Source organism: Xenopus laevis, chromosome 8S, assembly GCF_017654675.1.
Source record: "Xenopus laevis strain J_2021 chromosome 8S, Xenopus_laevis_v10.1, whole genome shotgun sequence".
Lineage (NCBI taxonomy): Eukaryota > Metazoa > Chordata > Amphibia > Anura > Pipidae > Xenopus > Xenopus laevis.
The window spans coordinates 35,099,880-35,125,136 of NC_054386.1; the positions used below are offsets into that span (position 1 = coordinate 35,099,880).

A 25,257-nucleotide genomic window follows, 5' to 3' on the forward strand; every position below is an offset into this window, starting at 1 on the left:
GTGGCTTGGTCATGGGGGCGAAACAGATGATTATCTCACCAGCACTTATCCCTGAAATATGGCATTTGGGTGGCCAGCTGGTTCTGAACTTAAGCACCAAGAGTCTTTGGAGCACCAGGAAGCTTGTTCTGGGCTAGTGCACCGAAGCCCACACATAGCCAGAATATTCTCTGACCCCCAGTCATTGGTTTTCCTTACCTTCCGCACAGAGACTCTGCAGATGCAGGGGTCTAGCACGCCCGTGGCAGGGTTAGCACTCATCTTGCACACAAAGGTGAACTTCTTCTTCCAGCGCACACAGTTTTCCTGGACCTCTTCCCTGTATCAGAGGAAATCAACAATCAATTGGTTTTGTTCAGATCATCTAAATCAGGTTGCAAATAGTATTCTGCCTATATATATATATATATATATATATATATATATATATATATATATATATATATACACACACATATACACATTATATATATATATGACTGAAAAAGGCTCGCACTCAAAGGTTATATGAAAAAACAAAAGTATTTATTTTGCAAAATACGACTAACATTTCAGCTAGCACTCTAGCCTTTCTCAAAGTGCTAGCCAAAACGTTAGTCGTATTTTGCTAAATAAACACTTTTGTTTTTTCATAAGACCTGTGAGTGCAAGCCTTTGTCGGTCCTGCATTTATTTTTTCAGGCTACATGCACCCAGGCACTGTTCACTCTTATACGAGTTGTACCGACATCCAGCTATATGCACATACAGGCATGGGACCTGTTACCAGAAAGCTCGGGACCTGGGGTTTTCCAAATAGTGGATTTTTCTGTAATTTGGATCTTCATACCTTAAGTCTACTAGAAAATCATGTAAACATTAAATAAACCCAATAGGCGGGTTCTGCTTCCAACAAGGATTAATTATATTTTAGTCTGGATCAAGTACAAGCTACTGTTTTATTATTATAAAGAGAAAAAGAAAATAATTTTAAAAAATTTGTATTATTTGGATAAAATGGAGTCTATGGGAGACAACCTTTCTGTAATGCGGAGCTTTCTGGATAACGGGTTTCCAGGTGACGGATCCCATACCTATATGCAGTTATCATTGTGCATCCTTGTGGTTACAGTTGCAGCTTCCAGACTACAAGATCAGCCCGGCAGAGAAGGAGGCTAAAGCTCAGTATTAACATTATGATAGGCATAGGATGAGAGCAGCAAAGCAAGAGCAGAAAGTAACTGGAACATTCATTCTATGACAGGAGCTTCATGTTACCCAGCCCTGCAGGCATGAAGCATCAGGAGCAGTGATTCTCTGCTTATCAATTTTAATGCTTGGGTGCCAGAGGCGCAGGCATATTTCAGTGCAGTCACATGGAGCTTATTGGGGGTGGGCTTCATCCTCACAGTAAGAGGCAGATGAAGGGCTAATCCCTGTCTTCCAACCCACAAGCAAAGAACAGACAAAAGCCTTCCAAATACACAGTGTTGAACCCTTTTTCTCATGCTCTTTGCTTCTATTAACGAACTTGACCAAGGAAATGCCTGTGACGTGACTGCGCTGTATTTACTAAACAATCGAACAGGCCAAAATTAGGCCAGAAGTAGAAAAGCTGTGGTTACTGCAGGTCACTTTGGTCTGTCCATCTTTTCAGAGCTGATAACACAATAGAAAAGAAAAGAGGATATGAATGTGGGCTACAGTAATAGAAACCTTATGTGCTGCGGGGTTCGACTCCACAAGGCCATAGCCTAGCAGAGCTGCAAGCACAGCAAATGGCTAGCATGTGACTGCAACTGACAGGAGAGCAAACTGCCGTATCTAAGCAGGACTTCCGGCCCGACACAGCTGCCTGCACATACTGAAAGTGCAACCCAGATACAGAACTGATCTCATGGCAGAGAGTAAGGGGGGTAGGATGGAGACACTTGGGCCCTAAGTTCTTTTTTGTCTGCCTCACGCTCTGCAATCCTCCAGTGATTTCCTATCCCAGGTATCGCTGAGGCCTGTGATATAACCGGCAGGCTCTGCCAAACAGAGACTCCATTGTGAATTGTTCCTCATAGAGCCCAACTCCCTGCAACACTGTAGCCATGAAATCAAATTGCCTTCAATCTGGCTGGCGCTCCATAACAAAGCATAATCATGCGAGCATCAAGTCAAATAGACCCCAAGAATAAAAGGATATCTTCCATTTCTTTTTCCAAGTAATACAAAAAATGCATTGTAATCTATTGCTATTGAAGCATTTCTGCATTTCTGTGCAGCTTGTACAGAATACTGCAACAATATAGCAGGCTTCAGCTTTCTTCCAGCCAAGGTTTCAATTCATAATACCTGCATGCTTCTTCACATGAAATATGTAAGGAATGGAGAGACAATGGGGCAGATTTACTAAAGGGCGAAGTGGCTGTCGCTAGCGAAAATTTGCCAGAAATCTCATCTGCGGGGACATCGACAATTTACTAACAGTCGTAGAATACAATTCACTAGTGAAACAGACCATCGCTAGCTCAGTTTCGCTCCCTATAGGCAGGCGCATTACTCAGGCGAACAATCGTTCACTAAAGTGTGAATTTTACAGAATGTTACCTGTTTCGCCAGAGTTTTTTTCTCCAACTTAGACCTGGTGAAGCTACATCCTCCTCAATCCTCCTCATCCTCCTCAATCTTATATCAGTGGCATCATATCCTGTATGCCGGAATGTCATAAAAGTTGTAAAAAAAAAATATTTTAAAGCGGGCTTGTCTTCACAAGTCCTGGCTATTAAAGATTTTTGCCTTGACAATTTTTTTAACCAATTTCAGGGGCATGCCACATTTTTTTAGGGTGGGCTCAGGTCTTGGGAATTAGAAGATCTCTTCCTTGGACATTTGTTATAATAAGTGGCCACTTCAAGCAATTTCATCAACATCTCTAATAAAGACGTATATACATCCTATGTGTACCTGCCCTATTCTGATTGACCTAGGCATAAGAGTACTAATGAAGTTTCGCTAGGCAGAAATTAAAGCTATCGAAAGATCGGTAAGAAATGCTCGCATTGACGAATTAACACTAGCGAAACTTTGCCAGTGTTCCGCTGCTTCACATTTTAGTAAATTAGCATAGTGGTAACGAATTTATGCCTGGCGAAGTGTCACGAAGTGGGATGGAGCATTTGCTGGCGAAAATTCGTCCTTTAGTGAATTTGCCCACTGGAGTGTTGGCTGGAGGAGAGGAAGGAGATTATTCCAGGACCAGCAGTAACATTTATGTAGGATTAAGTGAATGCAGCTTTTTGGGAAGCTGCGCACAAAAGTAAAAATAAACTGATGCGACGGCAGCTGGGGACACACTGAACCGTAAATACAGAAGCCTAAATCAGTGACAGCACTCCCCGCTGCTTCTAGGGCAGGGGTGTCCAAACTGCGGCCCGAGGGCCACATGCGGCCCAGGATGCATATGAATGCGGCCCAGCTTGAAACTCTTGGTTCCCGAGGAAATAGGAGGAGGGGGTCTCTGCCCATTGCCCAGTTAGTAATAATAATATAATAATACGTCTATTTATTATCCAGGTGTCCCATATTCCAGTGTATAGCTCTATCTGGTTATCCAACTGGCATTGTAGTTCTTTTCTGTGTATTTCCTTTACTTTTACAATTAAAAGTGTATTTTATGTGTGGCCCCAGACAATTTTTCTTATTCCAATGTGGCCCGGCAAGCCAAAAGTTTGGACACCCCTGTTCTAGGGGATACCCTGGGGCGCACTGGGAGAGTGTGCTAATGAGCAGCTGACAGTAATGTCTTATGAAGGCAGGGGCATGTGGGAGATAATCAGGCGCTCAGACTGCACGTTGGTAGGAAATGTGCACTGCTGCAGCTGGAGGTACGCAGGCATATAATCCCATGGGAGAAGCAAGAGAGCACTTAGCCACACATGTACAAGACACTAACAGTAACTACTTTATTATGGCCAGCCCTAACTGTGTGTAAAAGTGAATCCTCTGTGCATGTATAAGGGTTGTGTGATGAGGGAAACTTCCTGCTGCTTTATTCTTTATTTTATTATTATGTTTTCTAATTGAGAAACTTGGACTCGGTTCGCTATTTGGGAACCACCATCTGTGAACTCTATAAATCTGCTGTGTGGGACAGTTGGTTATTTGAGGAGATACTGGGAGTTGTCCCTGGTTGTAGCCAACACAACTGCAGTGCAGACCCACAGCTGCAACCCTTCTGTGTATTACCCTATAGTCTTTGCAACTGTCATTTATAGGGCTGAATGCAATGGCAGGTACAAGGGGCAGTGTGCAGGGTGCAAAGGTGCAAACTGGGGGCATCAGGGCTGACAGATTAGGAATGAGCCCCAGGAAACCATATGGGCCTCTGCCCTGGGCCCTATACTTGAAAAGGACTGATGGGCCCACACTTATCCAAGGCACCTCAACACTTATGACTTCCCTGCACTCTGAATAAAATGTTGCACTTTGCATTTGTTTGTGATACAATAAAGATATTGTTGAAAAAAAAAAAAAAAAAAAAATAATATGTTAAAGAGGGCCCAAAATGGGGTCACACACACTAGACACTAGTGGTAGGATGAATTTAGTATGGTTTGCAGCTTTTGCCTGTAAAAGTCACTTTGCACAAGATACGCAATTAGTAGGTCAGCATATACCCCAGCAGATGTGTGTTATCTGGGAAAAAAGGGATGGTTTAAAGAAAACAACACTTGAAGCTATGCTAAATGTATGGCCCACCAGTTGCAGTGACAGAAAAAGGGTCCATATGGGTATAGGAGGCATTTAATCGCTTCCGTTATCTGAGCAGCCTGGTGCTAACTCCTAGCTGAGAATGCATTGCACATATCTATTCTGACTCTATTAACTAGACATGTCAGATCCCTGCTGACATCCAGAAGCATTAACTGCAGTGATTCCGGCAAATCCCTTCTTGTACTGCCCATTCCACAGGGCTGGACACCAGCTGTAGATGCTGGGAGCTGTAGTACAGCAGCAAAAAAATAGAGGCTTCACAACAAGATGATTCAGCGTGTTTATACCACAGAGCTTGATCTGTGACCCTACCGTACACCACAAAGTAATGCCCAGCACAAGTCATTAATCTGATAATTCAGAGGTGCTGAATCACGGCTTCTGTCAGGGCAAAGAACTGAGGCACTATAGTGAATAAACTGCTTAGACCATAAGGAAATAAATGTACTGATTTTATGATCACATGAAATGACACAATTTAAAGTGCATCCCTGGCATCCCCCCCCCAGGTATGTTCATAAAGAGACTATTAGCACAGAACCAGTATTACTGAAAATCATGATGCATCTATGCTATTTCATTTGTAGCTAAATAGTTTAATTGCAGAATTTAAAGGGAAACTAACGGCACAATTAAGCATGGCCTCATTTTTATAATCCTCGGGCATGGGGCAGCTGTAAGCCTTCCCACAGCAAGCAGCACTATGGTGCTTAAAGGAGAACTAAAGCTTAGCTAAAGAAGTAGCTAGAAATGTTGTACATTATGTTTTGTGCTTCTGTACAGTCCAAGCCAGTGATCCCCAACCAGTAGCTCGTGAGCAACATGTTGCTCTTCAACCCCTTGGATGTTGCTCTCAGGGTCCTCAAAGCAGGTGCTTATTTTTGAATTCCAAGCTTAAAAGCAAGTTTCAATTGCATATAAACTAAGTATAGTGCCAAGTAGAGCCTCTTGTAGGCTGCCAGTCCACAAAGGGGCTACCAAATAGCCAATCACAGCCCCTATTTGACACCCCAAAGGGACTTTTTCATGCTTGTGTTGCTCCCCAACTCTTTTTACATTTGAATGTGGCTCACAGGTAAAAAAGGTTGGGGACTCCTGGTCCAAGGCAACAACAGCCCTTTAGCAGTAAAGATCTGTGTCTCCAAAGATGCCCCAGTAGCTCCCCATCTTCTTTTCTGTTGATTCACTGCACATGCTCTGTGCTGCTGTCACTTACTGAGCTTAGGGACCCACTCACAATATATAGACATAGAATAGAAATATCACAATAAAAGGATGATTAGTAATTAATACAGATAATTACTACATGGCAGCACAGAAAGCAGTGCAGTTAGCATCAGAATTTAATAATCAGCCTTTGCCAACCTAATTTGTTGCGACCCCTAAGCTTAGCTTCTCAACAGCTGCTCAGAGCCCACTGAGCATGGGAGGGTCGCAAACACTTTCCAAGATGGTGATCCCCTGTGACAAGTTTGAAGTCCTGGATCATTGCTACTATTGAGAGGCTGAAACATTAGACTGGTGCAATAAATTCAGTGTATAAAATATGGCATTTTTAGCCATATTAATTTTTAGGGTTTAGTTCTCCTTTAACATGGACTTGAAGGAGGAGGGCCATGTTGCAGGAATGAGCAAAGTAAGGCTAAGCGGGCTTTTATTTGGCATGGATGGGAGTGTCATGGTTGCCCTATTTCATTAGACTGTTAACGCAATGCTATGTTAACTTTTTACACGCAGTTAATTAATGCTGAACATCCATAATGTGTCATTCTGCTACCATGGATTATTTCTGCATTTCTACATTGATTGAAGCAATACATTCTCAGCAGTCTTGTCTTATGGATCATTGGATCGAATCGGCCTTTCAGCTTCTGAAGGTGTTCAAGCTAATTCAGGAACAATTTAATAAATGGAGTTATAAAGCCAGTTATAAAAGATAACTTAAAGCCTCAAGTCGTCCTTGTTTGTCATTTGCGACTTCTCCAGCAAGTTCTGCAGCCATAAAGGTGGGAGACTGTGCCGCTGCTGGTGGCAGAGAAAGAGTTGCCTTAGGGCACATTCCTGAAATGCTTTAAGGATCAGAGAAGGTCAGAGTCCAAGCATACAAAACAAGAGTGAAAGGATAGACAAGGTGAAAATATGAGAAGATATACACTAGCACTGAGAAACCTTGGGCTAAATGAAATAATTTCTTTGCATGAATACAGGACACGGGATTATACAGATAAAGGTGTCTCTGTAACTGTCCACCTGCCTGCTATCTACCTACTATTCTGCAATCTTAATTGTTTCCCACTGTTACTATAAGCAGCATCTCTCTCTACTTTACCTGCTATCCCATAGCCACACTCACTTCCCAAAGACTATTATCCCACTACTACAATAGGCACCATCTCTCCTTACTATACCTGCTATCCCACAGTCACAGTCCCTTCCCAGAGACTTTTATCCCACTGTTACTATAGGCACCATCTCAAACTACTTTTCCTGCTATCCCACAGTCACACTCCCTTCCCAGAGACTATTATACCACTGTTACTATAGGCACCATCTCTCCCTACTATACCTGCTATCCCACAGTCACACTCCCTTCCCAGAGACTATTATCCCACTGTTACTATAGGCACCATCTCTCCCTACTATACCTACTATTTCACAACCACAGTCCCTTCCCACTGCTAATATAGGTGCCATGTATTCTTACTATACCTACTATGCCACAGCTAGCTAGCAGTACTGTAGCATCAGAATGAATAGGGCACCGACCATATACAGTACAATTTGACTATAAATATATGGTCAGATTATACTGATGTATGCTTTCTCCCCATTTCAAGATGTTTCATGACAAACAGTATAAAGTGACACAAATTGTCAAGTTGGTTACAGGAGAAAAGCAACCCCTTTTCATTGTGTTTTACAGGAGAAGAACATTTAGTCCAGAGAACGCAGACACACAAGTTGTAACAGCACAGACATTACTCTAGAGTTAGACAACCTAGCAATGAAGTACACTGCCCTCTTCTGCCATGCAGGAGGGGAAAAGGGGTCTCTTTAAGGATTATTTTTCCAATCACACACAGCTATTCTTCCAGGCCCTCGCAGGGGGTTCTGGGTAATTGCCTGTTTGTGAAAACAAAGGCGCATTATAGGAGCAGCAGCATGGAATTCCTCCAAACTCCTGCAAAACAACGATGGCCCTTCCTCCTCCTCGTTTGTGCAGAAAGACACAAAAGCACGACAATGATGGTGCCACAATCTCCCTTCTGTGTGATACAGAAGACCTGAGGGGGCAGCTGCCTGGTACAGGGACCAATGACAGCAGCGGGGTTAGGATCCCTGCACCTGCCTATCAACAGAGGCGAGGGGGAGTGACTAGGACCATGGGAATCATACTGCTACAGCAGGTGACACACATTTCTATATGGCCATGGACAGATGGGTGTTTTTCTTTGCCTTTAGGCTACAGGGCATGGAGCATTTCAAAATGTCTCCAACTAATATCATCTATTTGGCTACTCTAACCCTGCAGGGCTACTTGAAGCAATAAAATGGTTATATACTATGGCACTGGCATCACAGGAGTTGTTTAATAGAGTGGTGGCCTTATTTCACTACCCACCCTGTTTATAAAGAACATCCTTCCATTCACTAGTCCATCTCTGGCGTTCCCTTGTTCATATGGCAATCACCTAGCCCCTAAGTCAATGTGACCAATGCCTCAATTTTTTATGCCGGGTACCCCCGAGGATGGTGTTCTCTATTGCTGAGGCAACTCAACATTTATGAACTGGATTTTCCATGTGAATAGCGGCCCCTTCCTGTCTTTAAAACAAAAATACAAAGAGAATATTTAGAGATGTTACATACCGGTATAGAAGAGGACACATAACTAGCATGTGTATTCAGGGCCAAAAGATCGTATAAGAAAAACTGCTGGGAGCTCCTCGGGTAAGTGATTAATCAGGAAGGCATGGAGGCAATATCTCATTACTTAAACCACAAAAGAGGCAAGGTCAGGGGAAGAAATACTAGGCACTGAGAATTAAGTGGTGTTGACATAACAAGCAGGATTGTCAAATAATCTATGGTCAGAGGGTAGCCTTTTGCCATTTCAACGGCACATTTTAGGTTCACCAGTATACTGGTTGACTGTGTTCTATCAGGCAGCATCCTATTGTGCCCAAGGATCAGCAGGGCAGTGTGCATAGCAGATCAGACGGATACCTTTGCTAAGTGACTTATCAGGGTCACAAAGCAGGAGGGAGGCTGGTTATAATCACAAAGAGGTGACAGATGGGACACAAAGGGAAACAGCCAATGTAAATGGCATGTTCTTACATTTTGAGAAACAGGGATTAAAGGAACAAACTGTTATACAATGGCACAAGCCAAGGATACAGTCTTTCGTGGCACTATCGGCTGCTAGCTCTTGCTTCTTGTCAGCATTGAAGATGTTAAACACCCACAAAAATTTAGATTTTCTGGTTTCCATAGTGAACTCAATTGTATTGGAACCCTGCTGTTATTTAACATTTTTTTGAGTGTTGTGATCCAAAATAGCTGCAAAGAACAATGTGCCAGGCCCACACAACGGGGAAGGAGGGGCTGCATTACACGGCTTTCCCAAGCCAAGCACATTAAAGGAGAACTAAACTCTAACTATTAATATGGCTAAAAATGCCATATTTTATATAATGACCTTATTGCACCAGCCTAAAGTTTCAGCTTCTCAATAGCAGCAATGATGATCATTCCAGGACTTAAAACTTGTCACAGGGGATCACCATCTTGGAAAGTGTCTGTGACACTCACATGCTCAGTGGGCTCTGAGCAGCTGTTGAGAAGCTAAGCTTAGGGGTCGTCACTAATTATCAAGCAAATAAGGAGATTGGTCTGTAATATAAGGTGATGTTACAGGGCTGATTATTAAATTATGATGCTAATTGCACTGATTTCTGTGCTGCCATGTAGTAATTATCTGTATTAATTACTAATCAGCCTTATAGTGTGACATTTCTTTTCTATGTGTACTGTATATAAGCTCAGTAAGTGACAGCAGCACAGAGTATGTGCAGTGAATTGGCAGAAAAGAAGATGGGGAGCTACTGGGGCATCTTTGGAGGCACAGATCTTTACTGCTAAATAGCTGTGGTTGCCTTGGGCTGGTACAGAAGCCCAAAACATAATGTACAACATTTCTAGTTACTTCTTTATTTAAGCTTTAGTTCGCCTTTAAAGCAGAACCATGACTTTACAAGGTGCAGGTCTGTGTCTAAATTGTGTTCCGATGTCAGTGCTGCAGATTTAATTTCCCTTACACACCCCAAATACTGGCAGCACATTTCAGGGAATATTTTGATCATAACAATGAACTCTTGCAATATCTTTCTCCCACTCCAGTTCCCTTTGGTAAGGGGCAAACTCCTCTTTACTCCTTGCTTGCCTATTAATTGTGTGTTTGTTTAGCTGCTGTGCTTACTGACACAAAATACATGTTTTTGTCCAGTCACAAGCATCACCTTTCCCAGCGTACAAGGGCTAAAACGGATCTATTCCCTGGCAGACAAGAAAACTCTTTGTATAACTGGGTTTGATGGTTCTTTGCTGCTTAATCACAATTAAATAAAGGCCTAGGCTTAATAGAAATCAGACCCTGGGACACTGAATGATAAGCAGTTTCGATATATGTTTATGAAAAATAGAGTTTAGGGGCCCTAATGGGTCCAACAGTACCACTCCATAGTGACTGAGTTATGGTAGTGAACACGGTGGCTGTAGGGCCATTTTAATAAATTGGCAAAAGGGGCAATTGCCCAGGGCCCACTATCAAACCCGGTATATCTTTTGACTGAAGCATCCCCTAGAAGTAGAGAGACTTTATGTCTTGCCTCATTATATTCAAGTTCTCATGCTTGAGGGTAGTCCTTTTACAAATATCTTGGGGCAGCTGTGAGACCAATAAGATCTATGCCAATGGTAGCTTTAAGTGGCACTGCTCCAAGTGGAACTATCAAAGCTCAGAGTTATGATGATGACAGGAGGTGTTGCTTTAAAGCAGTCTAAAGCTGACATTTTATCATAAGATTTGCTTGTTTGACTAGGGAAGATCTTTAATGTATATGTTGGCAATATTGGGCTCATGTGATTGTTTATCTCTTGGCCCGATGATTGGATCATTATTGCCACTATGCCAGCTATAGAAACAAGGATCACATGCAGATGCAGTCCTCAATCTAACTGAAAAATCAAACCTGGCCAATTCCCAGCCAGATTATTGGTCATGTAGGCATGCTGTAGGGCCCCCTATATGCTGAACAGGCCTTAAGGCCCCATACACGGACCGAGTCGGCAGCTTATTGGCCCATGTGTGGGGCCCTCCGACAGGCTTCCGAGATCGATATCTGGCTGAAAGTCGGCCAGATGTTGATTTGGCAGGGTAAAAAATCCTGTTGGATTGCGGCTGCATCTGTTCATTGATGCAGTCCTGCGATCCAACCTCATGTATTACCTCCATTCTGATCAGCTCAATATCGCCCACCTCAATGTGGACATACTGGGCAGAGATCTGCTACTTTGGCGCCAAACGAGTGGATCCCCCCGTGTATGGCCACCTTTAAGGGCCTTAATTGGCAGTTTAAATTTACGAGTGGAATGCCGCCTAAATATGTATTATTATTAATTTTCAGCTTCAATGTCACCTGGAAGGTGCTTCATCTATAAAATGGCAGCTCACAGCATCCTTGGCTTCCTGTTCCAGGATGGAACCTACTGGAGAGCTGCTGAATAAAAGACTAAATAACTCAAAAACCACATGTAATTAAAAATGTAAACCGATTGCTAATTGTTTCAGAATATCACTCTCTAAATAATACTAAGTTAGGTTAAAGGTGACCAACTCCTTTAAGTGTGAAACCCCTTTTTACGTTTTTCAGGGGACTATAAAAGAATGGTGTAAAATCCAGGAAAGTATAAAGTCATGGAAATGTATTTTGCATAATATATTGGTGGAACCACAAAAAAACAAAAACAACGATTTAATATGGGGTTTCATTGTATTCCTATTTATAGATAGAGTAGTTTTGCACAGACATCCAGAACCAGGTTACAAAGTAAATATGACACAGACAGCTTTATAGGGACCAATGTGTCCGAGATTCATACTAAGAAGGCAATAACACAAGTTTTTTAACACAGAAAAACCATCTTGGGAAAATCAATTACTCCACTGATCAAAAAGGGCCCTAATTGTCCAAGCTGTAAGGGACTAAGGGGAATTTAAGATGGCCCAGTAGATATTAGGGTTACTATCAGCTCCCTTCTTATCCTCTGTAAATGTAGTATGACTAATGTCTCTTCACTATGTAAGACTAAAAAGCACTATACTAAATTTGGATTTCTAGTGCCCAGTTATCAGAACTTGTGATTAATAAACCAGACGACTACCTTAAACAGGTCACAGACTCACAAACACCCTATACCTTCTTACCAGCCACATTACCATAATACAATTATTCTGTAGGTATTGATATAATAAAGAATAGAACATAACCAGCACAAATAAAATATAATAACTGGGAGTAGACAAATTGTGGATAGATTTTTTCCTTTAAAACAGACAAAGCCTGTCTGCAGATTGAAATTGCACCAGCCTACATTTACCCTTGTACTTTCAGTGCTTCATAACATTCCTGCCAGTCATGGACCAGGCTAGAATTTCCACCTCCACCAACCCCACTCCTGCCCCCTGTAATTGGCTGATATATGGACTAATGTAATGTACACAAACTATAGTAACTCTACAGCACTCCTTTTTTATTTATTATGTTCACTACAATGTAACATGTATGTCTAAGGGACTTCTCTAACAAAAGCTGGTACAGGTATGGGATCTATTATCCAGAAACCCGTTATCCAGAAAGCTCCAAATTATGCAAAGGCTGTCTCCCATAGACTCCATTTTATCCAAATAATCAAGATTTTTAAAACTGATTTCCTTTTTCTCTAATAATAAAACAGTAGCTTGTACTTGATTCAAACAAAGACATAATTAATCCTTATTGGAAGCAAAACCAGCCTATTGGGTTTATTTAATGTTTACTTGATTTTATAGTAGAATTAAAGTATGAAGATCCAAATTACGTAAAGATCCATTATCCAGAAAACCCCAGGTCCCAAGCATTCTGGATAAAAGGTCCCATACCTGTACAGTATATTTCGTGAGATGTTTTTTATAGGCAAAGGTACTTTGGGGCTCCTTGATGCCCTGGGTGGCCTTTCTGATGCCACCCCCCCTCGCATACAATTTAGAGCACAGGAGTGGAAGTGGGGGAGTGGAGGGCGCATCGCGAGTGCAGAGAGCGCAATTACCCACCCCCTTAAAAGTCGGAATTTCAGCTAATAAAGTAACAGTAACGGCTTTTTGCCTTTTTTTTTTTACCTTTATGGTTAGTGCACAGAACAAATGGTAACATATGCCCCCTGATGAGATCTTTCTCACAGCTAGTTTAAAGTGGCACTGGGTGGCATTTTACAAATACAATTTCCCATGGAGATAAATCAGCTGAATGCACTGCTTATCTTTTCGCCTGCTGCATCCTGTGGTTATTATTGTGGGCTGAATGGTATTGGGATCCACAAGCTGGTGGTAATTTACCCTCTGACCACACATTGTCTCATACACCATCATTAGTTTGGCTTTGGGTTTGAGTTGGAGTTGAACTGGTTCCCTTTGGCGACAGGTCCATAAGGACTCCACCTGTACTTATATGCTTTAAACTAATTACAGGCAAATCTTCGGAACTCCTGACATTCTAAAACTACAATTCCTAGAATCCTTACATTAGTGGAGCTGCTCCAGCAATGCCACCAGTTTCTCCCTATTGTTCCCCTATTTCCAGGGCCGATATGAACTGTTCATTCCTTAGATAAGCTCTCTGCAGCAAGGCGCTGGATTCTAGGATGCCGAGCTGCAGGAAGGATTGATATGATAATTTGGGAACTTCCTAAATCAACAGGAATCTTGGGAGGAAGGACAAATGGACACAAATGTCATGGACACAAATGTCATGGACACTTCATCCCAGTGGCGTTTTGCACATTCAGTGAAACAAAGGCACAGCCAGCCTCAAGCTTTTCCATTATCATTTCCCAGTACAGGTATGGGACCAATCCATAATGCTCGGTACCTGGGGCTTTTACGGATAATGGATCTTTCCGTAATTTGGACCATCATACCTTAAGTCTACTACAAAACCAAATAAACATTAAATTAACCCAAAAGGCTGACTTTGCTTCCAATAAGGGTTAATTATATCTTAGTTTGGATCATGTACAAGCTACTTTTTTTATTATTACAGCGAAAAAAGAAATAATTTTTAAGAATTTGGATAAAATGGAGTCCATGGGACAGCCTTTCCATAATTCGGATCTTTCTGGATAACGAGTTTCCAGATAACAGATCCCATACCTGTACTATTATTGCTAATGCTTTGGTGTGGGTAGGTGTATCATGATTATATTTATGACTGTTGACTGCTGATCATACCTGCCTAATAGACATATGGCTGATCCCTGACCAATTTCTGTTCAGACAGCTTGTGGTTTTTGCCCTATAGAAGAACTGGAATCATATGGACACCCAGTACAATATAGAGTATATTGACCAAATGGGCCCATGCTGAATAATATTACAATATAGAGTATATCGACCAAATGGGCCCATGCTGAATAATACTATCTACTTCCTTGTTACATTTTTTTTTGCAAATGAAAGTTTCTTCATGTGCCAGGCTTCTGCTGGGCAGGTGTATTGATCTTTTAACCGCTTATCAGCAGACAGGTAGAGTACAGCAATATTGCAATACTAAGTGAAAGGTGGTGCTTGTTCTAGTGTAATCCCTCATAAATCCCCATTATAGCTCCTGCCATGGATGTGGGTGTGCTGTATCTGGCCTTCTGTTTGTGAAAGGAAAGGTTAGATAAAAATACGTCAGCATCAGCTAGTATTTCTCCCCTATGGATCCTCATCCGGCACCTGAACTGACCTGTGCATCAGTGTGAGCTTTTGTTATCCTCTGCTCCTTGTGAACTACAACTCCCAGCAGCACTTATAAAAAGTTGTCAGCTCCTTTCAGTTGACTCCTTTCAGAGTGGTATCATTGTAGATTCAGCACAGGTTTGCCCAGTTACCTCTTGGGGTCATTCTATGGCCAAATTATGATGGCATAGAATGAGATTAACTGGCATTTGATTAAAAGTGTTGTTCACCCTTAGATTAACTTTTAGTATGATGTAGAGAATGATATTCTGAGAAAATTTAAAAATTGTTTTTTATTTTTTATTATACATGGTTTTTGAGTTATTTAGCTTTTTATCCTAGAGCTCTCCAGTTTGCAATTTCAGCAATCTGGTTTGCTAGGGTCCAAATTACACTGATTTGAATGAGACTGGAATATGTATAGGAAAGGGCCTGAATAAGGAAAAGAGCAATAAAAAGTAGCAATAACAATACATTTGTAGCCGTGCAGGGCATTTGATTTTTGATGGGGACAGTGACCCCTATTTGAAAGCTGGAAAAAGTCAGAACAAGAAGGCAGATAGATAAAAAAAAAATGAATCCAATTGAAGAGTTGCTTAGAACTGGCCATTCTATAAAATACTAAAAGTAAACCATCACATCAGTAAATGGCCCCATTAGGAGAAGTTCTATTCTCTGATATATTTCCTCTGAGAGATGGTTATCAGATGTTCGTTCTAGTTCAGCCTATTGCCTGTGATATGAGCTGGATAACAATGCTGCAGAGCTCCAGTGTCTTATTACCAAGAATGCACATAATCCTGTACATGACCTAAAAACCCAGAAAATTACCCCTTAGCCCAAAAACAGCTTTGCACGGCAACATTAAAAAGATACTAAGAGCTGCAAATTGCTCAAATGAGAGCGATTAACAGGGAAAACTTATGGGAGACTGCTACACCCCTCTCTGCAATGCTGGAGGCAGCTATCTAGTTGCAGCCTTTGGAACCCGATGTACCAAAAACAAAAAAGGCCCTAGCGAGGACAGGAACAAAGGAATGTCATAGAGAACGTCAGGTATTCCGCACTGGTATCTGAGGTTCAATAGCTTTTGTATGTGCCTTGTCCTGTTGCCAATGCACCTTCTCGGCTCAGTTCACATGGGGCACGGCCACAAATTGTTAACAGGATAGAGTTTCCAGAATGTGCGCAAGAGGATAAGGATTGTGCTTCGTGTCCCTGACATGACAATGTTTGAAATTGAATAGAGCAGAGGTTTGAATTACGCACAGGATTTCTGTGAAAGTAGTGGGCTAAAGGTAGAGGGTTCCCTGGAGCGTAAAAATAAGGTGGACAGACCCTGTGACTTCTGGGGGCCCAGCAGGGGCATAACTATGGGGGGTGCAATCACACCCAGGCCTGCACCCCCTTGGGGCCATCTGAATGCTTGTGTACGGGTGGAGGTGGCTGCTCTGCCTGCACCCAGCCCCCACGATCATAGCTACTTTACTGGGGCCCAGTGCATATTCAATATATTTTACAGTATATGCTTACATTAAGATCCTCTTGTCAGAGTTCAAGGGCCCTAAAAGCCCATGTCCTCAGAAACTCTGATAACTGCCACTCAGTACCGCATACCTCCCAACTGTCCCGTTTTTAGAGAGACAGTCCCTCTTTTAACTGCTCAACCCAGTCCCTCATTTGTACTGGAAAGTCCTGTTTTTCTCTGCACTGAACAGCCAGAAAAAGAAACAAAGTTTCTTATTTAATAGGCTTTTGGCAGAGAGCACAGAACAGCCACAGCTGCAGATAAGATACCTTTGTAACAATTTCGTGATAAGCAAACAAGTAATTGTAACAATATAAGATAACAGGTCCCTTGGGAAATGTTAGAATCACAGCTTAAAGGGCAATTCACCTTCATTAGCAAAATTGTAATAACTGAAAAAAAAAAACAGAAATATGTTCACATTTTTTAACCTGCCAAATTTTGTAAAATGGGGGGTGTGGCCACAAAAATGGGCGTGATCAAATATTACTGTCCCTCTTTTTATTTCCAAAATGTTGGGAGGTATGCAGTAGCAGGTTACATGGGTTCTAAGGTTGGGACACCTTTCACATATGGCCTGTACCTAATTCTGAAGACATCAGGCTAGACAGACCATCAAACCCTCCCCCACCACCAAAACAGCCCTAACCAGTATACTTAATGTTACATAACTAGGTACTTAACCTGTGCAGAGCTTAATAAAGGGTTGTTATAGATGGCCAATACTAAACATTTTTCTCTTTTTTTTTATAGTTTTTATATTTTTGCTTTCTTTTCTTTCCTGCTAATGGGGGTCACTGACCCAATTTAAAAACAAATGCTCTGTAAGCCTACACGTTTAGTGTTATTGCTACTTTTTATCATTGCTCATGTTTCTTTTCAGGCCTCTCCTGTTCATATTCCAGTCTCTTATTCAAATGAATGAATGCTTGCTAGGGTAATTTGCTGAACAGAGTGCTGAAATCAGAAACTGCAGAGCTACTGGATAAAAACCTAAATAACTCAAAAACCACAAATAAAAAAAAAAAAGGTAAACCAATTGCAAATTGCCTCATCACTCTCTATATCATGCTAAAAGTTAATCTTAAGGTGAACCATCCCTTTAACAACTTAAGACATAGTTTGGCAAAGATAATTGCAAGCTGTGTCCCCATAATTAAGGGCACCCACAGTCCATTTCCCATTCTTGGCAGTGGCCTTGCATTTAGAGAACCTTTATAGTGCAAATGCTACACCATGTCCATTTTTGCTACATTTCCAAATTTTACCTACAATAAACCGATCGGTTTAGGCCCCAGAATTCCTTTTATGTTTTGTTCCTTTGTATTCTATAATAAATAAAAAGTTTATCCTAGTTCCTCGGGACCATAAAATCAAGGTTCTACAACCGGGTATAAGAGTACCCTTAGATTCATTTGGGCCAAGGCTAAAAATAATAAACTATAATCTGAAATTAAAACAATGTGTTCCTCTATAAAATGTTGTCCTGGAGGCAGTCTAGTACAACACTGATATATTTTGAGAACTCTGCATAAAACAAGTTGGAACCGATGTTCAAAATGACCTGACTCAGTGGGAATATTAAGCCTTAAATTTGTAACAGGCTGGCGGGGGGGGGGGGGGGTATTTATTAAGGGAGGTAATGTGTCCAGTCTTGGGGTGCTCCTGTACTTCACCTACCACAGGGCCAGGTTAGGCAACAATAGCCAGGCACCGTCAATGAGCAGAGAGATATGCTTATAGCTACTTCCTGATTCAGCAAGACTTGATGAATTGTGAGTCATCATACCAATATAATGGTACAGGTATGGGACCTCTTATCCAGAATGCTCGGGACCTGGGGCTTTCCAGATAATGGATCTTTCCATAATTTGGATCTTCATACCTTATGTCTACTAGAAAATCATGTAAACATTAAATAAACCCAATAGGATTAATTATATCTTAGCTGGGATCAAGTACAAGCTACTGTTTTATTATTACAGAGAAAAAGAAAATCAGTTTTAAAAATTTGTATTATTTGGAAAGACAACCATTCTGTAATTTGGAGCTTTCTGGAAATCGCGTTTCCGGATAACGAATGCAATACCTGTACCATGAACGAGGTGGTTGATGCGAAAAAAGTGGGTTATTGAACTTTATTATAGAGTTTGCCTGAACATCAGAGATATTATGATGAGCCGTTTACAGTGGGAGTCATCCTGGACTGCTTTCAAACAACAGAGGCACCACTTCCTTTAATAAAAAGCCCTTTATTTTAAGCACTGGGACTAAAATAAAAAGGGCGCTTTTTAAGACCAAGCGTTAAAATAAAAGAGATTTTAATTAAAGTAAAGTGAGTCCTATCTACTCTGAAAGTTTTGCTCATATCGTTGTCAGGGGGGCCACTGTTAAAGTGCTTAGGATGTCAAATCTTCATCCTATTTGGCCACCAACACTCTAGGCCACATGGGACAGATCCGATTGTCTGGCCCCCGGGCCAAAACTTGGATCATAATAAGGGTTTAAAGGTTGGAAGAGAACCTCATAAACATTCTGACGCAGTCTTTCCCTGATGTGATTTTCTAACCTGTCCAATAGAAATCAAAATAATTTTTGACCAGCTATTGGTTGAAAAGGCTGTTGGAAGGCATCCATACACTGTCCAATAAACTGCTGACTTGGCTAGAGGTGTCAAGTCCTTTAGGTATTGTTATTAACATATATTTATAATGTGTAAACATATTCTAGCAAAACTGCACAATAAAGGGGTGTGCACACTCAACATACAGAGTAGGAATGTGTGTGTGATGGTGCCTCCAGCTATCAGGAATTGCTTAAAGTTGTAGTTCTGTGAAACCAGTCCAGTAGAGTACTTATTAGTTAGCATGAAGTATAAGGTGCTATTGTTTTCCAAGAACAATAATGAGTTAATCAAGATTGTTTTTTTAATACACTTTACAGTAGATACAGCTGTTGGCCCCAGTCTTTATGACGCAGCACATTACGTTCTTTCCCACCATCAGTAAACAAGGATGAAATCAAGGGCAAAGTTGAGATTAACTCATACCCAGCTATAATCTTTGAAACATATACATGTATGATTTATATGAATTTGCATTTTTCTCAGTAGTTCCGATTAGGGTTGTGGGACAGGTCCTGTCAACCCTTCTTATTCCCCACCATAGGACTATGTAACATTTGTATGCTGTCATACTACTCGTAAATAAATACAGTTATGTAAAAAGAGTTGGGGAGCAACACAAGCATGAAAATGTTCCTGGAGGTGCCGAATAAGGGTTGAGATTGGCTATTTAGACACAAAATAAACTACTCCTATTGTACTGTCTAAAGCAGTGATCCCCAACCATCGGCCCATAAGCACCATGTTGTTCACCAACCCCTTGAATCTTGCTTCCAGTGGCCTCAAAGCAGGTGCTTATTTTTGAAATTCAGGCTTGGAGGCAAGTTTTGGTTGCATAAAAACCAGGTGTACTGCCAAACAGAGCCTCCTGTAGACTGCCAGTCCACATAAGAGCTACTAAATAGCTAATCTCAACCCTAATTCGGCACCCCCAGGAACATTTTCATGCTTGTGTTGCTCCCCAACTCTTTTTACAATTGGATGTGGCTCACGGGAAAGAAAGGTGGGGGACCCTTGGTCTAAAGGTGGCCATATATGCTACGATCTTCCCCCACGATCATTGGCCGTATGAAAGCTGTATTGTCTGCTCTACTAACGTTAAGAGCTGAATCGTCAGATATGCAGGTAACAACATAAAGAATTATTTAGCTCTGTCTGAAGATTCAGCATTAATGTTAAGATGTTCAGGCACCTTCAAAGGTGCACAATCAAAATTTTCAGTCCTGCTCGATCGACGAGACAACAGATATCGGTTGTCCCACCACACACGCACTGGTTATCATACGAAAGATCTTTCATGCAATTATATCAGTGCGTCTATGTTCACATTAAGGTAAACAATGACAGACCTACCCATATACAAATAAACAGATAAGGGTTTTTTCCTACACACAATGATCTTTACCGACATACTGCTTTGTGTAAGGGAAACAATATGGCAGCACTGACGCATCTACCTTAAGATAAACTAAAGCTAAAAGCATTTATATTTCATTCTTACAGTGCAAGGGTAAAATCCCATAGAAAATTGCAGGCTAGACTGCTCATGCAATCACTCCAGTCCGAACTAATGTAGCGTGACTCTAAGCATTATCGTTTCCATAATGCACAGGAACCCATAACGCCAATGTCTTTTAGTGTACACAATGGCTGGCCAATCCCTGTTAAGTCTGTGTAACCCTTCACGGATAGCTAAAATTTGCAGCAATGACCAATTTGCACGATGCACAGGAATAAAGAATGAGTAAAAAGAGGAAGGATGTGTTACAGCAAGGTGCATTTGTCACACAGCACACAGGACATATACATTGCTATAAACTCTTCCTCCCTGCACCACAGAGGTGCAATATTAAGCCTTAAGGTGGCCATAGATGCAAAGATCCTATTTTCGGACCGTGTGTGGAGAGTCCCGACATTTTTTGTCCGGCGGAGATTGGTCATTTGGTAGATCGGACAGGTTTGATTTTGTCCAGACCATCCCGCCAGAGCCCATTGCGCTGTCATCGTAATCCGATCGTTCTGCCATAGGGCCGAACGTTCAGATTACCTCCGATATAGCCATGCCTGTTAGTGGTATATCGGGGAAAGATCAGCTCGTTTGATGTCGCCAAACGAGCGGATCTTTGAGTCTATGGCCACCTTTATACAGATACATCCCCCCCTCCAAAGGGATCTTCCCCCAAAAATGTTTATTTTTTAATATATCTTTTTACATGAAAGAAAATGTAATTCTGAGCAACTTAATTCATTAAACATTTTCAGTGGTTATACAGAAATGCAATTGCTATTCCAGGATATTCTTTTCCCCTTTCTGTTCCGACACGTGAAACAATGTAGCAGAATTCAGAAGGCAAAGCAGCAGTGCAGAGACTTAAAAAAAATCTTGACAGACACCACTTTCAACAGCAATTGCACATACAAATAACTTTAAAAACACTGAAAACGAGCAATGAATGAAGTTCCTTAGAACGACATTTCCTTATTTGCATGGAAGTAGATTGATTTTCTGGCTTTAACAATGTAGAAAATGTAAAGTTTGGTGATACCTTTTATTGGCTAACTGAATAAGTAAAAATTGTAAGCTTCCGGAGCACCCAGGCCCCTTCATCAGGCAAACTTACTTACTCAAAACCAAACTTTACATTTTCTACATTTTTTCAATGGCTAACAAGGTACAACATCTTAAAAGGATCAGTAACATCAATTTTTATAAAATTCGTTAGTGTAGAACAAAAAAAAACCACAAAGACATATTAAACCCGCTAAGTATTTATTAAGAAATAACTTACCGAAACTCGTCTTGCGCTCCTCTTCAGAAAAGGCGACATGGTGACGATTCATCATGCGAAGAAATGGAGCGTCGCATGATGGATTGCCGGATTGCCTTTTCTGAAGAGGAGCGCAAGCAGAGTTTCGGTAAGTTATTAATAAATTATTAATAAAGACTTAGTGATATAAACGTTTAATATGTCTTTGTGGGTTTTTTTTCGTTCTACACTAACAAATTTTTTTAATAAAATTGATGTTACTGGTCCTTTAAAACTCTGGCTTTACCAAGAAATAATGATCAAATCTCATTTTAGCTGAGGAAGATTTATTTGGTTCAGTAAATGGCAGGAGAGAGTTGCTGCTTTTTAAAGAAATGCCAAAAGTGGGGCAGGTTAAGACTAGAAGTCAGCACCAGCCTCACCTGTATAAACACAGGTAGAAGTCACTTTTGTGTGCACATGTTCAGTGCCTGCTGCATAGGGCGGCACGTCATGGAAATTTACATAGGGCTAGGTGGCACTGCTTTACCTGGGCAGGTGACTCACTGCACTGCACAGCCTCGTGGGCAATTTGACAAAAAAAAAAAAAGGTAACAAATGCACCAACAGAACATGTGGTAAGGTGTTAGGGGGTTAAATGATTTTCCCACACCTAGATAGCAATCTATAGAGGTTTGAGTTTCGCTTCCCTCAGTCCCACATTAGATGGTTCTTCTGTACAGTCAGTGGTTAGGGCAATAAAGCAATAAAGCGATAAGGTGCACACAATGGGTGGCTGTTGCAGATAAATTTAAAGTTTAAAGGAGAAGTTATTGGACTTTATGTGTTTGATCCGCCCCCCTGCAATTAACTTACCCCTTTGCCTTAGCTTGTAAGAAGGTAAGATACACATAAAACTTTGTTTTATTATAGAACAGCATGTGACTTATTACAACAAAGTTTTAGCCCGACTAAAACCAGTCTGACAGTGACCTACTTACCTACTGGACTGGCTGACAAAGTCTCCTCCATCCAGCAGCCTGACTTTGCAGAACAGGACCCCATTCACAAACGGGACAGCCGTCAGCTCCTCCAGGTTAAAGCTGGTCTGGAATTTAAATTTCTTCTTCTTGGTTAGAAAAGCCATTAGTGCTGGCTTAAGAGAAAGCAGATGGGATGGAGAAGGCTGGGGGGATGTTTCTCTCAGAGAAAGGGGGGGAAAAAAGTCAAAGCTACGGAATTTTCTGATCTTTTATCGTCCGTCGACTTCTATGTATCTGTGCCTGGGATGGCCGGCCCTCCTACGGGAACGGATGACACACGATTTCACTGAGGAGAGGAAGAATCTTTGGAGCATCTCCAGGGATAGAAGGAGTGGACCCGCACGCTCCAAACCAGCAGAGATGGGGGGTCTCCAAAGCTCACTCTTATTTGCTGTCTCCCCCTGCTGAGGGATTAGTCTTCTTGTTCAAGTACAGAGCGGGCTTGTGGTGCAGCATATGTTGCCAGGGTGCTAGTCTCCCAGCAGCCAATCTGTGCGCCAGGGGGACATGTAGACTCTTCGGGGAGAGCGCTCTTTTGCCTGTCCTTCCTGTAGCTGCTACAGCTCAACCAGTGAGCAGAAGGAATCTGAACCTAACACTGTGCTGGGCAAGGCTCCTCCTCTACCAGGCTCTGTAGGAGGCGGAGTGGGGTGGGGGGGAGGAGAGCAGCACTCAGGTTCCAGCAGCCTTCTCAGCAAAGCATCATCATCATCATCGGCCTCATCATCACCAATAGCTGAAAACAAAACAAACACATCACTGTCTGAGAGCGAGGGGGAGAAATAAACACACAGTTTGTTGGCAAGACAAAAGCCAATCGCTGCCTGGATACATGAAATCAGCTCTGTGCTCCTACAGTACAAGCCAGAGCAATGGGAGCAGCCTCACACATTCCATGCCTTCTCATATTTCTATGGAATAGGGCAGAATATATGCCATAACCAGGGAGGCATAGCCCCCCACAACATACACACAATGAATATGGATACTGCAGAGATATAATCAATCATTTATTGTATTATTATTATTTTGTAAATATTTTGTATACCCTGGAGGACCCCTAGAAGAGCTGCACCTGCTGCACAGGCTAAATGTACTCCCCTGACCATAACCTTGCATTACATTAATAGTAATGCCCCCAGATACTGGCAAACAGTACATGTCACTACAAATTACATGTGTGCCCCTCTAGCTAAACAGCCACAATAGGCAGAAGGGGGGGGGGCACATCTATAACCTCTATTTGTACAGGGAGTCCTTAACAATCATGTCTTACAAAGGCATGTATTTTGAATCTCTACCCAATGAAATAGAGGTATTCTAGGCAACTTTCCAATACACAGGAAACATTTTTAGTGGTCTTAAAGGGAATGTCAACCCAACAAAATATTTTTAGACTAATACAAGAAACCCTAATTTTAAGCAACTTTTCAATATGCATTCATTACAAATTGTTAATGGTTTTTAAGTTATTTGTATATAATACACAAAAGCCATGAATATCTTGTAAATTATATCCTTATAAACGGTGAGTTCTGATGTCATCAGTTATAAACGGTGAGTTCTGATGTAATTTCTGTCACATGACTCACTGAAACTTGTGTATTATAATAAATAAAGTACCCCCAGTTGTGAAATATGAGAATATTAGAAGTTACCTCGGAGTTCCATGACCTGTATAAAAACACTCAGCCTTCGGCCTCGTGTTTTATATGGTCATGAAACTCCTCGGTAACTTATAATATCCTTATATTTTACAAGAGGGGGTACTTTATTCACTATATGTATTGCTATTGAAAGCAGTGTCTGTCCCTTTCTATTCTCTGCCTTATTGATACAATGTAAAACTGGCCATAAACGTGCAGATTTATTCTTATGTCAGACGAGCGATCGGACGTCCCTATCTTCCAACCTGCATCTAACCATTCAGATTAAATAATGTAGTAAAAGAACAAATCAGACGATGTTCTGCCCGTGACAGCAATCGTACGAAAGTTATGCCCGACAAATGGTAGTGACAGTTACCCATTTTCTAATTTGGAAATCCGGACAGGTGGCAACCCTAGCGAACACATATCTTCTGACCTGTCCTATCAACTAAATGACTGTTCACCATGGTACAAAAAAAAGCCCAGGACATCTGCAAATCGTATGAAACAAGATTTTCTCTTTGCATCTATGGCCATCTTAAAGGAACAGTAACACCAAAAAAAAAAAAAAAGGGTTTTAAAGTAATGAAAATATCATGTACTGTTGCCCAGCACTGGTAAAACTGATGTGTTTGCTTCATAATTTATATTAACAAGCTGCTGTGTAGCAATGGCATAAACTGAAAAAAGGCTATATGGCACAGGTTAAATAGTAGATAACAGATAACACCATTATGTTCTACACAGCTTATCTGCTATCTGCTGTGTAACCTGAGCCTTTTCTCCTTTGAATGGCTGCCCCCATTGCTACATAGCAGCACTATTATTTTTTGATGTCACTGTTCCTTTAAGCATATTAATTGGTTTAGTAACAGCTGATTAAAAGAA

General features: G+C 41.3%; 1 protein-coding gene across 2 annotated transcripts in view; it reads right to left on the minus strand.

The window, feature by feature from the left end:
• fam102a.S (family with sequence similarity 102 member A S homeolog) overlaps window positions 1–25,257 on the minus strand; it is a 43,341-nt gene that overhangs the window by 12,236 nt on the left and 5,848 nt on the right. For both annotated transcript variants that reach the window (XM_018232743.2, XM_018232742.2), the window contains exons 2-3: window positions 22,679–23,456; window positions 199–319 (exon numbers count right to left, since the gene is read on the minus strand). In XM_018232743.2, coding sequence (XP_018088232.1) covers window positions 199–319; window positions 22,679–22,824 — 267 coding nt within the window. In that variant the 5' untranslated portion in view covers window positions 22,825–23,456. The remainder of the gene's footprint in view (window positions 1–198; window positions 320–22,678; window positions 23,457–25,257) is intronic.